Here is a 17,774-nt window from a genome sequence, read left to right as displayed (position 1 = left end):
GCTTAACCGACTGAGCCACCCAGGTGCCCCCCAAAATAATAATTTTTAATAAAATATGTATCTCAGTATAAGGAAGAAAAGCAATACTAAGAGTAAAAAAGTAAGAATCTAAAATAATAAAGACATGGCTAGGCCAGCAATAGATAATGAGCAATACCTTTTAATAGTATATGATGAAGATAAAACTGAAATCCTATTGACTTATACTGAATTTTTAACATAGTATAACAAAATTATATGTCCAGAAATTTTTGTTTTATATATTTAAAAAATTCCATGAAAACACAAAACTATGTTTGATAAGAGCCTTGTATAAAAATAATGGAGATATTTGGAATATTTGGATATTTGAATTTGTTAATACAATCACTATTAAATACTTCTTCAGCCTTTCCCAAACTGCGGAGGTAGTCAGTAAAAAAATCAGACCTCTGCTTTTTTTTTTTTTTTTTAAGTAATCTCTCTGCCCAACGTGGGGCTTGAACTCACGACCCTGAGATCAAGAGTCATATGTTCCACGGACAGGCCCAGCCAGGTGCCCCCGACCTCTGCTTCTTAATGGATGCTTCTCTCTGTGAATTTTAACACAATGAAACAAGTATTATTGTACTTGCCCCTCCTTGTTGGTAGTATTACTCAGAAAATAAAAATCTTCCTGGAGGGAAATGGACTCTGGCATAAATATGAGTGAAGAGATATGTCTTCACTGCTGTGAGACAGGGTGGCATATGAGGTCAAACCAGGGACTCAAACAATATTCCTCAAGAATAACCACGAGCTTTTGTCTAAGTACACTCCTCTACAGTGTACAATGTACATAGTATCCTATTAAATAAGGTATGCTAACTTTATTTTTATTATTTGAAGCTCGATATCATTTTACAGCATTTTTGAATTTGAGGTATGAGTTTAACAACTGGGATTTAATTGTAGAGTGGATCTGCATTTATTGACATTAGAGGGACAGAGCAGATTAGAACAGCGCAGAGCAGGGGTGACTGGATGACTCAGTCGGTTAAGTGTCTGACTCTTGATTTTGGCTCAGGTCATAATCTAATGGTTTGTGGGATTGAGCCTCATGTCAGGCTCTGTGCTGACAGCATGGAGATTGCTTGGGATTCCCTTTTTCCCTCTCTCTCTGCCCCTCATGCCCCAAAATAAATAAATAAAAAGAGAAAAGAGCAGAGCGGAGGAGACTAGCCAAGGATGTGGCTTTTGGAGCAAGACTACTTGAGTTTGAATTCTGGCATTTACTGGTTATGTGACTTCGGGCAAGTCACTTTTTCAAATTCTGTTCCTCAGCTTCCCCATCTGTAAAATGGAGAGAATAATATATGGAGTGGTTATAAGGATTTAAAGATTAATCATATAATGTACTTAGGAATCTGGCTCATTGTAAACACTTAATGAGTGTTAGTCATTTTCACTGGATAATCCACAAAATGGACAGTTCAAAAGCAGACAGTGAAAAGTGGTTTAATGGAGTGAGACCAAGGAGAGAGCAGCAAGAGACATGTTTAACTCAACTGTGCTCAGTGCACTCAAGTTTAGCATCCAGCAGCTAGCTTCAAGGTGTCCTCTTGGCTCTGCTCAAGGGTGAAGATTTAATTCAGCAGATCAGCAGATAGCCCTGGCCTGCAATTAGCTCAAAACTCCTGACTGCTAGTCCCAAATATGAAGACCTCTCTTGGCCAGGGATCCTTTTGAAGTCACACTCGGCATGCTGCCACAACCCTGAAAACAAACCCAACTCACCATGAATCATAAAGAAATTTGTTTGTAAAGATGTATTGGCAGAGGGCTGGGGGTGAAAGGTGAAAATCGAGAGGACAGGGTGGTAAGATTCATGTTGCTTGCTTTACAACAAAAACCTAATGCAATTCACCATTGGGTGTGTCTCTTTTTCACATGCCAGTTGCCCCTTTTCTTTCTGGCATATATATGAGTGAAGAGAAAGGCTTCTTTCAACCTCTTACATGTCACTCCATGTCACTACCTCCCAGAGGCCTCTCCATTGCCCTAGAGAGTTCACCTGTGGCTCTCCACTTATGTTCCTCAACCAGACAAAAGCCTGGGAATTAGATCAATTTCTACTTAATCTGGTATGCCTCTTGGGGGTTCCCACCCTTCTATATGCAGCTTATCAAAGTATTCACCCAACACAAACTAACCTCTTTCTTGGGAAACTTCTGCTTGTAAGAAAATGTTCTCTATCTATGCTTAAAGCATACAGTGGGTGCTCAACAAATAATAGTTCCCATCCTAGAGCCATTTGAGGATCTGACAGTAGTTGTAGGAGAGGGAATCAGGAAAATGAAAAGGGGAGGGAAAGAGTGGAAGTCTTGCATAATTGGGGTAGATTTAGTATTATACCACTTCAGAAATTTTTTCTTGCTTGAAGGTTTTTAAGGGAAAGAGAAAGGAAGTAGAAAGGCCACAGGGATTTCATAAACATACACCAATAATATCAAACTATAAGAATTGGTTGTAAATTTATTCTTAAGATTGTTGACAAGTAGACTGGGCTTCGACAGAAGACCCAATCATCCTAAAATTGCTATATATATATTTTTTAATTTTTTTAACGTTTATTTATTTTTGAGACAGAGAGAGACAGAGCATGAATGGGGGAGGGTCAGAGAGAGGGAGACACAGAATCTGAAACAGGCTCCAGGCTCTGAGCTGTCAGCACAGAGCCTGACGCAGGGCTCAAACTCACAGACTGCGAGATCATGACCTGTGCCGAAGTCGGCCGCTTAACCGACTGAGCCACCCAGGCGCCCCCTAAAATTGCTATATTAACATTTATTTAGAATCTCTTTTGAAGCTGTGCTAGACCTGTTTATCAAGACTGGAACTTTATGGAAGTTCTGGCATGCCTCAAAAGCTCCATAGAATTTCGTGATTTCTGCAAATTTACACCGAGAGCTTCCCTCCCTCATATATTCTATTTCATTAAAGATTTTGACAGCAAAAAATATGTTCTGAGGTAATTAAATGGCAGGAGGTAGCTTCGGGCTGGCATTATTTTCAGTCTGAAAAAAAAAAAATGGGGCGTGATTGCTTCTATGGTTTCTGAAAGGATTAGTTTTTACCTGATGTTACTTGCCTTGCATTTCTAAGTAGAAAGACAGCCCATGAGCTTCCTCAAGCCGCAAACAGTCTGCCTGGGGTCTTGTTCAGTCCCTACCTCCCGGACTTGGAAGAGAGCCTGAGAGGCGATGATGCGCAGAGAGGGCTCAGGGTCACACAGCAGATCTCTCAGATCTATGTGGCCAGAAAACACAGGTGGGAGGTGAATATCTATGGAAATGATCACTGATCCAGACACCAAACAGCCAACAAGCCTACAGTAGGTGAGGTAAAGGACTATTTCTAAGAATCTGTCTGAAAATTACACATTTGTAGATCAATTCCACTTGTGACCTACAAAGCATTCATTTTTGAGTTTCCAAATAGTTTACTCCTTTACAATAGCCACAATGCCAAGTAGTCCACCTGCAGTCAAATCATCTGTCAAGCCATGTCTAAAACTGCTAATTTCTAAATTCCTGTGTTGGTCCTAGAGATTACTCTTAAATCATTATTTTCTTTTAAGTGTACTTTATTTTTTTTTTAATCTTTACCTTTTGTTTTCTTAGTATAAAATAAATACATGTTCATTGCCTAGAAAATTTGGATAATACATGTAAGCACTGGAAGAAAATCAGTTATCCATAATTCCACCACCAGAGAAACAGTTATATTTCTGTTTTTTCTATTCAGTTACATACATGTGCTTTTTTGTTAAAATGAAACCAGGTCATGCAGATTATCTAATAATTGCTTGTTTTATTTAATATTGCATCATCACTTATCAAAGTCATTAAATTTTTTTTTCTATGATATTTTCATGGCTTTGGGGTACCTGGCTGGCTCAGTCAGTAGAGCATGTGAATCTTCATCTTGGGGTCATGAGTTCGAACCCCCATGTTGGGCATGGAGATTACTTGATAAAAAAAATTAAAAAAAATTTTTTTCATGGCTTCATGGGATTCTATAATATGGATATGCTATACTTTATGAAAGCAATTTCTCAGTATTTCTAATCTTGGATGTTTTCCATGTTTGCTATTTTATTTATTTATTTATTTATTTATTTATTTATTTATTTATTTATTTATTATTTTTGAGTATTTTTATTTTTAGAGAGAGAAAGAGACCAAGTGTGAGTGGGGAACAGGGGCAGAGGGAGATAGAATCTTAAGCAGGCTCCACGCTCAGTGTGGAGCCTATTGTGGGTCTAATTCCACAGGCCTGGGATCATGACCTGAGCCAAAACCAAGAGTCAGACGCTCAACTGACTGAGCCACCCAGGTACCCTTCTGCTGATTTTTTTTTTTTTTTTGAGAGAGAGAGAGAGAGAGAGAGAGAGAGAATCAAGCAGGTTCCACACTCAGCATGGAACATGGAGCTGGATGTGGAACTTGATCCCACATCCTGGGATCATGACCTGAGCCGAAATCAAGAGTTGAACATTCAGCCAACTGCGCCACCCAGGCACCCCTCTTATTTTCATAGGTTAAATTCCTAGAAGTGAGATTGATAAGTCAAGGTATATATTTATTTAAAAGGTTTGATACATATTGCCGAACTTAAATATAAAAAAGGTATATCTATCTATGCTCATACCAGTGCAGTGTACAATAATGTCAGTTTTCCCTTAACACATTTATGGTGACTATTAATTAGTAACGTTTGCCATTTTGGCAGAAAAAGTCATCCTGGCATCTCATCATTGTTTTGTTTTCAAACTTTTGATTACTAGGAATAATGAATATTTTTCATATATTTACTGGCCATTTATCCTCTATAGACTGCTTATTCATATTGTTTGCCACTTGTCTTTTGAGATGTATTAATTTGTTGGGGTGCCTGGCTGGCTCAGTCGGTAGAACAGGCAACTCCTGATCTTGGGATCGTGGGTTCGAGCCCTATGCTGGGTGTAGAGATTACTAAAAAAAATAAATAAATAAACTTAAAAAAAGAGAGAGATGTACTGATTTAAGGATATTAACTCATTATCATAGTACAAATATATTTCCTAAATTATTGTTTGGTTTTTAGCTGTGTTTCTTTTTTTTTTTAATCAAAGTTGATTTAAAAAATTTTTATATAGAGGAGAGTCTGGGTGGCTTAGTCGGTTAGCATCCAAATCCTGATTTCAGCTCAGGTCATGATCTCATGGTTTGTGGGATAGAGCCCTATCAGGCTCTGTGCTGACAGCACAGACCTGCTTGGGATTCTTCCTCTCCGCCTCTCTCTCTGCCCCCTCTCTCTCTCAAAATAAATATTTAAAAGAAATAAAATTTTTATATAGATAAATCTATCATTCTTTTACTTTATGGATCTGTCTTTGGTATCATATTTAGTTAGATAAGGCACTCTCTCTCTCTCTTTTTAAGTTTTATTTATTTAAAATAAATAAATCTCTGCACCCAACCTGGGGCTTAAACTCACAACCCTGAGATGAAGAGTTGCATGCTCTTCCGATGGAATCAGCCAGGCCCCCTAGATAAAGCTTTTTAATTTCCAGTTCTCCGAGGTCTCAAAAATGCTCAAGACCTCTTCACAGTTTGAAGCTTTTTATTTTTTCAGTAGGATTTTAGCCTTTAAACTCATGTTTATTTCCAAAAGGGAATGCTTAACTATTTTTAATTTCTTTCAGTTCTTGCATTAAGATCTGTTTCACAGAATACATGAAGGAGTACACATCAATTCTAGAATCTAAAGGAATGGAACTTTATTTTGTCATGAAGTCAGTTTAAATTCACATTTAAAATTTTGTTATTTTTCTGTTTAAATTTAGCTTAAAAATTACCTACAGTAAATGACATAAATTTGTTCAGGAGTTCTGGAACACCCTATTCTAAGACAGATCAGGCACTGTTAGGGAAGGAAGAGGGTGGGATTATTCCATTAGATTGAACCACATGAGAATGTTATTTGACTTGATTTCGCCCTACAGATTGGCAATTTCATAAGGTTCATATATAGATCCTATACATAAATGACTTTAGAATGAAAAAGGAACTTTTGCTCCCCTTGTGTTAGATTAGAAAATAATTTCCTTCTGGGGCACCTGGGTGGCTCGGTCAGTTGGGCGTCTAGCTTCAGCTCAGGTCATGATTTCATAGCTTGTGAGTTCGGGCCCCACGTCAGGCTCTGTGCTGACAGCTCGGAGCCTGGAGCCTGCTTCGGATTCTGTGTTTCCCTCTCTCTCTGCCACTCCCCCACTCACTCTGTCTCTCTCTCAAAAATAAAAACATTAAAAAAAGTTAAAAAAAGAAAATAATTTCTTTTTAATTGAACAGAATCAACCAGGCACAGGCCTACCTCATAGAATAAAAGAATCTATTTTACTTTTACTTTTTTTTTTCTTGCTTCTGATAGCTGTGAGGAGATAGAAGAATTTAGAAAAGTGGCATGATCTTCCATTTTTTTTAAAGCTTTTTGCTTTTTTTGTTATTGTTGAGGTATAATTGACATACATTATATATTGGTTTCAGGTGTACAACATAATGATTTGATATTTATATATTTTGTAAAATGATCACTACAACAAATCTGGGTAACATTTCTCATAATTTGTTTATACAAATTATCTTTTTTTAGTATATGTGCTGCCAAAGCGAGCACCAAATCATCTTTTAAAAAAAAATTTACTTAATTACTTTGAAATGAACTCTACCCCTGATGTGGGGCTCAAACTCATAATCCCGAGACTAAGAGTTGCATGCTCTACTGACTGAGTCAGCCAGGAGCCCCTCTCATCATTTTTTTCTAAGACTTTATTTTTAAGTAATCTCTACACCCAGCATGGGGCTTGAAACCACAACCCTAAGATCAAGAGTCGCACACTCTACTCACAGAGCCAGCCATGTGCCCCTCTCATAATCTTTCTTAAATAAGGTCCAGCTTCTGGCTATTTTACCAGTTGTATATTCTTACTTTAAAAGCAGTGAATTGTTCAGGATTTTATTTTATTTTTTAAAATATTTTAAGTAATCTCTACACCCAACATGGGGCTTGCACTCACAACTCCGAGATCAAGAGTCTCATGCTCTACCGACTGAGCCAGCCAGGTACCCCCAGGATTTTAATTTGGTTCTCTTAGTACATACTTTTGGGTGTGAGGCTTAGCATTTCATGGCATTTCTAATTGTAGGACTACTTCTTAAATGGGAATAAATAGTTCTCTGAGTGCTAAATCCTCCAAACTGTACAGTTACAGAAAATTTCCACTCACTGACAATTCAGAAAGCCATTTATGTTATGGTTGCCTTATATGATTATAAAACATCTGTATTACCAAGTTTTACCATCTCACAGGACAACTGCTTATGGAAAGTAGTGCTACAGCCATTTCTGTGGTGCTTGTGAGGTATCATCGTAATTTACTAAGATAGTATTTCTAGGTAATGTCTTATTTCCCGAAAAAAATTCAGAAACTGTTCCTGAGACACTCATCAAAGCTGGCTTCCAGAAAAATAGGGTCATGTCCTTTCCTAATCGGGTAGTTGGACTGGGATGAGACCATCATTCACTTGAAGTCACTAAGGGCTTTCTTACTGCAAAAGTCAGGCTCTCTGGTTCCCAGGGTCTAAATTCTGTCAGAGAGCCTGCCCACTGTCACTGCCTCAGATCCCTTTCAAAATGTGAGATGTCCCAAACCAAACCCAAGTGTGTTGTCACTCACCTTTCTCTATCCAGTCAGTGCCTTTCATCCTGAGCTCACTGTGATCCACATACTTCAATAAGAGCCCTAAATGTAGGATAAAGTCAGTGAGTCTGTGGTCTGGCTCTGGCTCTAAGCAGTTGGCAGAACTGGCCTTTTGATAATTAGATTCTAAAACTTTGACTTCCAAGTGCCTGAAAGTTACCTAAAGACAATAGCCCCTTTCTTCAAAAAAAGTATTTTTGAAGTTATCTTCATAAACAATGAGGATACTCAACAACACAGTTTGGGAGAATATAGGGTAACGTGACTGTAGAAATGAAAAGATTATTTATACCTACAAATAAGACTGCTGCTCTTCTGATAGGAAGCTTTGCATTCTTGGAGAACATCAATGTTTGGGCTACAAGGTTAACTTTACCCTTGCATTTTTTTCCCTAAGTGGGGAAAAAAGAGTAGAAAGGAGTGAAACGCACGACTATTTTTGTCAGCCTCACTATAGTTTCCAGAGTCAGGGACTATGTCAGACATCGGACACATATAGCATAGCGCTTGAAATAGTGATTGTGGTTGCTTAGCGCCACAATAACAAGCCCCTAGACAAAGTTAAATCCTCTGAATACACCTTGCTCACAGCCACTCATGCCACATACTGTGCCCGTGATGCCTCTAAGTCCATCTCCACCTCTCTGTTTCTAAGTCTTCTCTGCCTTGAGCTCTGCCTCCCTATCAGCTCTTCCCCCATCACCCTTGCCTTCCTGACCTTACTCTGCTCTGAGCATTTTTGCAGGTACTCCTCTCTTGGCACATATCATTTTCCACCTTGAGCTTCCATTTAACTTCCCACAGAAGTTTTATCCCCCTTCCTAGCTAGCCAGCTCCCTTGGGAAGTTTGTATCCTTGGCATGTTTCTGGGTTCCCCATGGCCTGTTGCACATTGGATGTGTTGTGCCTACTGGCTGAATAAATGTGCCTCTCAGTGGGTCTGCTACAGGAATAGGCAGCTTGGGATAGGAGGAGGGCAATCAGAATCTATTCCTATAGATCTTACGATGGTACATGGATAATCTATAATCAGAATTTCTGCTGTAAATATTGTTATCACTGCCTCAGATGTAAGTTTGCCTACAGGTCAGAGAGATCATCCCCAGTGGAAAGCCTGACACTGTGAGGCTTCCTAGCCCTGTAACTCTGATCGGAGGAGCCCGCCACTGGGTCCTAAATAGGTTACACAAATGGAAGATCCCTGTGGGAATAGTCAGTCCTAGGGTCTTCATAGTAGGATCCCAGCAGTTCTAGAGTCAGATGTCCAGAAAACCATGGATAGGCCCCCTGAAACTGCCCTGGCTCAAGCCTTCCCCTGAGATTGGCCCCAGTAGCCTTAGTTAAGTCTGGGAGGAGAAAGGATGCCATCTGGGTCCTAGCAGAGTCAGTGGCATGCTGCTAAGCATGCTGCATGGCCCATGATAGCCTAGCAACCCTTGCTTGCGGCTCCCTAAACATGTTCTAATGGAGGGTAAAATAAACCACTACACCCAAGAAAAGGATTAGAGATCACTGTAAAGGCAATACATAACTCCATTTCAATTCACTCCATAAGCAGTTTTTTGAGCATGTACCATCAGCCCTATACCCTATATGAGCCTCTGACCCAGGTTAATGGGGCTCCCAAGAATTCAAGAGAGTCTTTCTGATGAGAAAGGGTGGTAATAGAAAGTGCATCTGTGACTCAGTTGGGAGGAAACTGTAGAAAAATAGGTTCCCAAAGCAAGATGGTTCATGGATAACAGCTGCTGATGTGAAAGGGGATGGGAAATATTTCCTTTATGTCGTGTTCCTCCCTTAAAAACTACATCAGAAAAAATAAGTATGCTAGCATATGAAAGAGCTAACAAAGCCATTATTGATCACGTACAAAGAACTTGCAGACTTTTCCAACTTTGCCACACCTGATGTACCAGGGATCTTTGCAGTACACTTCTTGGGGCAGCTTCCACTTCAGGAACTGGGCACATATAGTTAGGACCTGCCTGCTTTCCTGTGGAAAGGATTATCAGAGATCAGCATTTTTCAAATATTTCTCTTTTTAGCTGACCTAACTTTTCTTCAAATAAAACTGATACTGAAGTCCAATACGAAAAGCTGATAAACTCAAGGATTATCCTGGCTAAAGCGAGGGCAGGGATGGAAAGGAACCAGAGTCCTGTCCTCCTTCAATTTCCCCAGTCAGTTCCTATAGGGGACTCATAAAGCCTGCAGAATTGTGGGGAGGATGGAGAAGCCACTGGTTTAGGGCAACAGTGAGAGCTGTCAGGTGTAATACCCAGAGCAGGGATTTGGGCAGGAGTTCCCACTCCCCCACTCCTAGACCTAGGGCTCCTCTGCCCACGTGCTGCTCCTGTGATACTCTCCTGTCACTTTATACAGGGAAGTATAGCTTCTCTTCTCCCAGACCTTGTGGAATCTCTGATTTGGAATGACTTCTGGAAGGCACTGATCCCTTCCTGATCCAGATGCTTGAGCAGAATTTAGCAAGTAGGCTTCTTCTCTATTCACTGCTGTCAGAATGCTTCCCATGTACCACACACCACCTCAGATGAGTATCCAAGCAAGTATTTTGTCCCACGTCCACTAGATTTGGACCATTCTTTTGGAGACTGATAGGAATACAAGTTAGTTCAGCTACTCTGTTTATTTGTAAATATCTAGTAAAGTTAAAGATGCCCAGATATTCTACTTCTGAGTTTATTCCCTCAAGAAACTCTCACACAGGTATGCAAAGAAATACATAAAAGAATGCTCATTGCAGCATCGTAGTAATGAAAAACTGGAGGCGATGTAGATGTCCGAGCATAGGAGGGAGAAGTGTGAGGGTATCCTCAAGATGGAGGATTCTGTACGGCAGGAAGAATAAATGAGCGGGAGCCCCCCATGCGGGCAAGTCTTATAATGCTAAATATGCAAAAAAGAGCAAGTTGCTGACAGATTTACAAATGATACAACATACGAAGTGTTTTTCTACATATAAAGTTTTAAAACATGAAAACATATTACCACAGAAGTTGGTAACAATACAATTCAGGATGATAGTTGTTGAGGGAATTCATTTGGGGATAGGCGTGTGATTTATTCCTATTTTATTTCTTACAGTGGGTGGTAGATATATGGGTATTTATTATGTTCTCTGTGTTAGTGACTCCCAACCTGTTTAATGTTGGATTCCACCTCTCTAGCCTTGAAGACAAGGCTAGGGATCATTCAAGGTTTGAAAGAAAATAAGCCCAGAGCCTCGGCTGCTCTATGCCTTGCCTGATTGCCAACGGCTGACAGGGGTGGGGGTGGGGTGGGATGGGTATCAATGCATCCACATATCTATGACCCCTACAGGACATACTTTTCCATCACTCGGTTGGGAAGCTCTACTCCATACCTTATTGGGGTCTGAAATATTTCATATTTCTGTCTATGAGGCCATAACACTTCCCCCACATCAAGACACCAGGGCCCACTATAATCTTAAATCTTGTTTCTGATTCTGCTTTCATTTCTTTAATGGGGAGCATAAATAAGGGCAAGTTCAGCATTTTTCCAGAATCCTTGCGCACCTCTCTGGTTTGCTGTAATTGGTCGTCATAGTTAGCACCTTGGGATGGATAGGCTCCTGAGGTAAGGGAAAGTAGTAAAGATGATGACATCCCACCCACAACTCTATGACAGAAACTTGTGGAAGATTAAGGAGATGCAGAGCCTTCTTTAGATTGTCAGAGGAGCTACTGTTTCTGACTTAGCCTGAACACAAGTCTATTTGTCCAAAGGCCATGAGGCAGTTCTTAAATAAAAGAAAGGTAATGGGATATTGTTATTGACATCAACAAAAAGTTTGTTGAATTGGGCACGGTATTTAGGCCTCTGTGCTAGGCTAAATATTGGGGTGGGGTAACAACAAGGTATATTTATTGTTCTTACCCACAAAGGGCCATAATTTCCTATACAGAAATAAGGAGTAAGGTTTTTTACATAATTCACTTAGGTAAAATAATTGAAAGGTAGTCTGTGCTAGAGGAAATGGTGAATAAAGATGATACCGCAAAGTCCCTGCCCTCAAAGCTATAAAAGCTTATTTGCATATTTGGCTCTGGATTGGAAGTTATTCAGGGCTGAAAGAAGTTTGACAGAGGTGTTACCTCAGCTACGGCATCGTTTTCATCTTGAGAATACAGAAGTAGTGGGACCAAGCTGTCCAGGACTTGATTCTCTATACCCTTCTTATCTGTGTATTTCACAGACTTTATGGAGGCTCCAAAGAGGGTCATGGAGAAACGATGAACATCAGGTCTTACCTATAAAGTATCCAAAGGGAAGCAACTCATCGAAAGTGTTCATGCTTAACTTGCAAGGACTAGGTCAGTTGAAAACCCAGTCCTAACATGAGGCTATTTAGCTGTAGGTAGCTGAGGGCAAGAAGCCAAATATAGGTAAAGTTAGCAAGACCTGCTGCTTTGTACTACTGGTTGTTCTCTCACTCTGCATATGAGAAATGTAGTCAGCACAGTTTGTGCCTGATACTAGTATTAACTACTCACACAATCTGTTTTGCTGAAATTCAAAAACCCAACCTTGGCATATTTGACTCTTCCAAGGACATGGTTCATTGTGCTCCATGTATTTCTTTTTTGAAAAATCTTTTGGGATTTGGGATGGGGACATATGTATAGTCCACCACCTTGACCCATCCTGATTGTTCCTTGAAAGACATCTTTTCTTATACAAACTCCTTCCCCACCCCATGATCAGGGTAAGTCCCTACATCTCTGTAGAGACTCTCCTTGGCAAGTCTCTACATCTCTGTTTTTTGTTTTTGTTTTTGTTTTTTAATCTGAGAAAACAGTAACACCAGTCCTGCTAACATCACAGGTTACCTGGAAGGATCCCAATTTCTATTTGCTGTCATGCCAGTTACCCTCCCCTAGGAAAGTCTCTCCTCTCTCATTGTCTTACATCACCAAATAGGGAGAACAGGGTTTTCATCATGGCAGTCAGGGTAGTGAAATCCATTGTCTCGACGAGTTGCAGGAGTATCTGGATGGCCAACAAAACAATCTTCTCATCGGTTTCACATAAGAGGTCTAAGATGCACGGCAACAGGCTCTTGATGCCTTCTCTCTGTGTGCCCAAAGGGAGTGCACCATCACCTCTCCTGATAGCACTTCATCTGTTACCAAAGTAGGGCTCCCCAGCTTAACTCAGTACCTGGTGCTTGTTGAATTTTTGGTAGGGCTGGCTAGTTAAGAATAGAGAAGTAAAGAGGGCATGATTGCCCTCTCAGTATTGGCAGGGCTGATAGAGAATGGAGCAGAGCTGTTGTAAGTTGCCTCATAGGGAAAAAATGGAACCAAGAGGGAGATGGTCCAATAACAGAGACTTAGGATTAATGTAAGGAATTGCTTATAGAGAGAGAAAGTGGAATGGCTAGCTCAACTCATAGTGAGTTCTCCAACATGGAATGTATCCAGAGCAGAAAGATTCCTTGCCGGAATTCAAGCAGAAATTGACTGAGGACCTTTAAGGGTCCTTCCCATTCTGAATTGGGATTCTGTTCTTCTGAAAACCCAAAATGAAGCAATCTCAGAGTTTCAAAGTGTAAGACATACATGTAAAAAGTATTAACAATTAACATGCTAATATCTGTCATTCTTGTGTCAGACATACACACATATTTAAATATTTAAAAGAAATGGAACTCAGATGATAAAGTCAAAGGCCCGGAATTAATTTTCCTTTCTGACCCAGGCCTAGTTTCTAGCTAGCCCTGCAGAAAATGCTCTCTTTCAACATGAATGTCAGTGATCTTTGTTTAGATGATACACATCTTGGGATAGATACCATGGCATATCCAATTTATTCCTTAGAGCAACATGGTTCAAGACATAAAAGGACACCTGAATGTCACCCAGGCTGTTGATGATAGTGAGGGTACCTCCTTACACAAATTGTAGGTTTCAAATTTTATGAATATATGTGACTTGGACTTTTTATTTAGTTCTTATAATTTCATGAAATACTTTATAGTCAGTACTTACATATTTCCTAGGTATAAAATTTAAATGGTTCAAAGGGATGCATTCCCACTCGATCCTATTCCCAGCTACCCAATTTCCTTCTCAGCTTTCCTTACCAGTTTCTTGGGTGTCTTTCTAGGGTATGTTTGATTTGTGACTTATAAATCAGTACTCTCAGGGCCCCTCCTACCATCTCCTGGTGTCTGGTAAGATAGCGCAGTCCCTTTAGGGCAAGAGTTTTGAAGACATTATTTCCATGATGTAGCCAGTCTTTCAAGCGGGCAATAGAGTATATGCTGGGCAGTCTCCTAGCCACTGGACTCTGGAGAAGCTGAAAGAATCCAGAAATAAGCCAAAGGATTTACCTTTTTTAAAAAAAATTTTTAATGTTTATTTATTTTTGAGAGAGAAAGACAGAGTGTGAGCAGAGGAGGGGCAGAGAGAGAGGGAGACACAGAATCTGACACAGACTCCAGGCTCTGAGCTGTCAGCACAGAGCCTGACGTGGGGTTTGAACTCACAAACTGTGAGATCATTACCTGAGCCAAAGTTGGACGCTTAACAGACAGATCCATCCAGGCACCCCTGTAGAAGTTACCTTTAAGCCCTTTTTCAGGAGGGGAACCACCTTCCCACCAACTCCAAAATACACATTTTCCTTTGAAACTTGTACTATATTACAGGGTGATGCTTACACTGTAGGTACATAAGACAAGAAGTATTTCAGTAGGCTTGAACCTGAAACTATTTCTATCCCATGTCTGTTATGGATCCCAGCCTGCCATGAAGTTGGATGGGGCCCAGGAAGGCAGGCAGTGCTGCTTTACAGGCTTCCTGAATTCAGCTTCTAACGAATCTTACCTCCACGAAAAATCCTGCAGATGTGAGTTTATGTTTATCATTCCCTCGGTCAAGAAGAGGGACCAACAAGTACATGATCTTATTTGCAAAGAGGTGATTTCTTTCCAGCAATGCACTGCAAAACAGAACACCCAATAGGACACCTCTTAGAAATGCTCCTATTCTTGGGGTGCCTGGCTGGCTCAGTCAGTGGAGAGTATGACTCTTGATCTTAAGTTTTAAGTTTGAGCCCCATGGAGGGCGTAGAGATTACTCAAAATTAAAATCCAAAAAAAAAAAGGGGGTGGTGGTGGTGGAAATAAATGCTCCTATCCAGATTGCATTATTCCCAGGGCTCGGGGTCCTCTGAGGATTTTGCCCAGCTTCAGGTGCACAGGAGGGTATAGCACTGTCAGGACCTCTAAAATATTTGCCTGGCATAGTGGGTATTTCCCTAACCTGTGATGTTATCCAACTTAGGTTGCTGTTTTAACTAAAAGGGAGAAAAGTACCTAAATCAATGCTGATTTAGAGCAGGTGTACATGGCAAGGAAGCCTTACTTGGCAAGGAGAGATATTCCCTGAAGATGGCCATCTTTTCCTTCCAAGAGGGTCCATCCTTTATTCTTTTCCATGATGTTGAATTCCTGCCAGCACAATGTTCTGAGAAGGAGAGTCTTTGTAGCCTGTATGGCGAAGCTAAATCAAACAAAACCAGTACACGTGAATAGAACAGGTCCCTCCAACTTATCAGCACATGATCACCCTGCTCTCACTGAGGAGGGTCATGCACTGATAGCTGCTGGACAGTAATTCTCTTCTTTCCAGATTTCCCCAAAGACTCTTAATGATGTAACAACTTGAAAAGCCCTTCACACAAATTTTTAGCATAAAGAAATCTAACTAAATTTTGTATCCCTGGGAGTTTGAAAAGAAATCTATGATAAAACAAATGATATGGAATGCTAAACCCATACCCACTGCTTTTCTCCAAAGCTTTATTTAGGGGTGCCTGGGTGGCTCAGTCAGTTAAGCATCCGAGTCTTGGTTTCAGCTCAGGTCACGATTCTCTCTCTCTCTGTCTCTCTCTCTCTGCCCCTCCCCCACTTGCTCTCTCTGTCTCTCTGTCTCTCTCTCTCTCAAAAATAAACTTAAAAAAATTAAAGCTTTATTTAGATACAATTTACCCCCTCCATAAATTTACCCACACGGCTTTTTATTTTTATTTTTATATTTTTGGAGAGAGAAAGAGAGAGCACACCAGTGGGGAAGAGGGGCAGAGGGAGAAAGAGAATCCCAAGCAGGCTCCATGCTCAGCATGAGCCCAACACAGGGGCTCGATCCCATGAAATTGGGATCATGACCTGAGGTGAAATCAAGAGTTGGATGCTCAACCAACTGAGCCACCTCCAGTGCTCTTACCCACACTGCTTTTTAAACTACCCCCATTACTGGGATGCCTGGCTGGCTCCATCAGTAGAGCATGCAACTCTTGATCTCCAGGTTGTAAGTTTGAGCCTCACTTTGGGTGGAGAGATTACTTTAAAAAATAAACTACCCTTACTACTTACTGAACTTGTATGCTGGACATAACACCAGAGAATCCTAAAACTAGAGGGTCTTTGGAGAGTATTGAGCCTGACCTAATTTACAGATAGGGAAACCAAGGCACAGAACAACAGAAAGATTTGCCCAGGGTACATAGCTAATTAAATGAATGAGAATTAGAACTCAGTTCTCCTGACTTTTAGTCAGGTGTTCTTAATAATCCACATTATAGCACTTCGTCTGAAAGAAAGTCATGGGCCAAGGTGACACTAATGAATTTATACTGAGTTTACCTTGGCACCAATAAAACCAGACCACCAACCAGTGAGAGCCCAGAATAATTCCTGGGCATTTTTCATCTTGATGTCTCATGATAGTGGACTGTAAACTCTCCCATGATTGGGACCACATCTTGGCTATCCTTCTGTCTACCACAGTGCTGAGAGCTTAGTGTTAGTTAAGGTCAATGAAATCACAAAAGGCAGTACCACAAAGGGGTGACCTGTGAAGACATCTCCTGTTCTGTGTACAGACCGCTTGGAATGGCGACATCAGACATGGTAAGGCCAATACTGTGGTGTATCTGGATAAGCAGTGTCATGAGAAGCTGAGGGAAGAGTCGGAATGTAGCTGCTCGGAGCCTGTTTCCCACAAACACCTCATAAAGGGCGTCTGTTGCCTGTGGTAGAAAAGACACACCAGAGGGCTGAACACCTGTTAGCACTATCCCTTACTTGCTTTATCTGTGCTTGTGCCAGAACATGCTTTCTGGCTTTACTATCCCATAGGCAGAACAGTAGTGGTAAACGGTGCAGGGACATGAAAGTGAGGGGGAAAAGGAATAGGAGTACAATAGTTACTAAAAGTTACCCAAGAGTGAGGGGAGTCTAAAATCCAGAACCATAAAGGAAACTATTAACATATTTGACCACATACAAATACAAAGCCATGGCAAAATTTGTAGTAAACATAGTTAGATTACAAATAACCTAGAGAAATCATTTGCACTGATGTGATGTTTTTAATATATAAGGTCCTTTTTTGTATCAGTAAGAAAAAAAAGGTAAAGGCTTGCTACTCAAAGTATGGGCCACACACCAGCAGCACTGGCATCGCCTGGGACCCGGTTAGAAATGGAGAAGCTCAAGCCCCACCCCAGACCTGCTGCATCAGAACCTACATTTCAGTAAGATCCCTAGCTGATTGTGGTTTGTGTGCATATTTTTATTTTTTAAAAAAATTTTAATGTTTATTTATTTTTGAGAGAGAGAGACAGAGCATGAGTGGGGGAGGGGCAGAGAGAGAGAAGACACAGAATCCGAAACAGGCTCCAGGCTTTGAGCTGTCAGCACAGAGCCCAACGTGAGGCTCGAACTTGGGACCGGCAAGATCATGACCTGCAAAGTCAGATGCTTAACCAACTGAGCCACCCAGGTGCCCTGGTTTGCATGCATATTAAATATGAGAAGCACTGGTACATAGAACATGAGCAGACAAGTCACAAAATATAAATGGCTACTTCACTCTCACCAATAACAAGATTGTAATTAAAATAATACTCCTTTTTTTTACCTATCAGCTAGGCAACAATAAAAAGGCTAGGAATGCTC

At 40.6% G+C, this 17,774-nt stretch overlaps 1 protein-coding gene across 4 annotated transcripts in view; it reads right to left on the bottom strand.

Moving 5' to 3' along the window:
• Nucleotides 1-283: 283 nt before the first annotated feature.
• Nucleotides 284-17,774, bottom strand: part of MROH8 (maestro heat like repeat family member 8) — a 59,247-nt gene continuing 41,756 nt past the window's right edge. Inside the window, exons 14-24 of one of the 4 annotated variants that reach the window (XM_047852643.1) lie at nucleotides 16,653-16,843; nucleotides 15,178-15,315; nucleotides 14,638-14,752; nucleotides 13,967-14,107; nucleotides 12,716-12,880; nucleotides 11,902-12,057; nucleotides 9,633-9,755; nucleotides 8,055-8,154; nucleotides 7,739-7,804; nucleotides 3,110-3,267; nucleotides 284-572 (exon numbers count right to left, since the gene is read on the bottom strand). In XM_047852643.1, the coding sequence (XP_047708599.1) occupies nucleotides 3,119-3,267; nucleotides 7,739-7,804; nucleotides 8,055-8,154; nucleotides 9,633-9,755; nucleotides 11,902-12,057; nucleotides 12,716-12,880; nucleotides 13,967-14,107; nucleotides 14,638-14,752; nucleotides 15,178-15,315; nucleotides 16,653-16,843 (1,344 nt within the window). In that variant the 3' untranslated portion in view covers nucleotides 284-572; nucleotides 3,110-3,118. Of the gene's footprint in view, nucleotides 573-3,109; nucleotides 3,268-7,738; nucleotides 7,805-8,054; nucleotides 8,155-9,632; nucleotides 9,756-11,901; nucleotides 12,058-12,715; nucleotides 12,881-13,966; nucleotides 14,108-14,637; nucleotides 14,753-15,177; nucleotides 15,316-16,652; nucleotides 16,844-17,774 lie in introns of those variants that run through there. The other 3 variants (XR_007150887.1, XR_007150888.1, XR_007150889.1) reach the window with 3 other exon arrangements.

This window comes from Prionailurus viverrinus, chromosome A3 (genome assembly GCF_022837055.1).
Source record: "Prionailurus viverrinus isolate Anna chromosome A3, UM_Priviv_1.0, whole genome shotgun sequence".
Taxonomy (NCBI): domain Eukaryota; kingdom Metazoa; phylum Chordata; class Mammalia; order Carnivora; family Felidae; genus Prionailurus; species Prionailurus viverrinus.
This window is presented reverse-complemented; position numbering and strand designations above follow the sequence as displayed.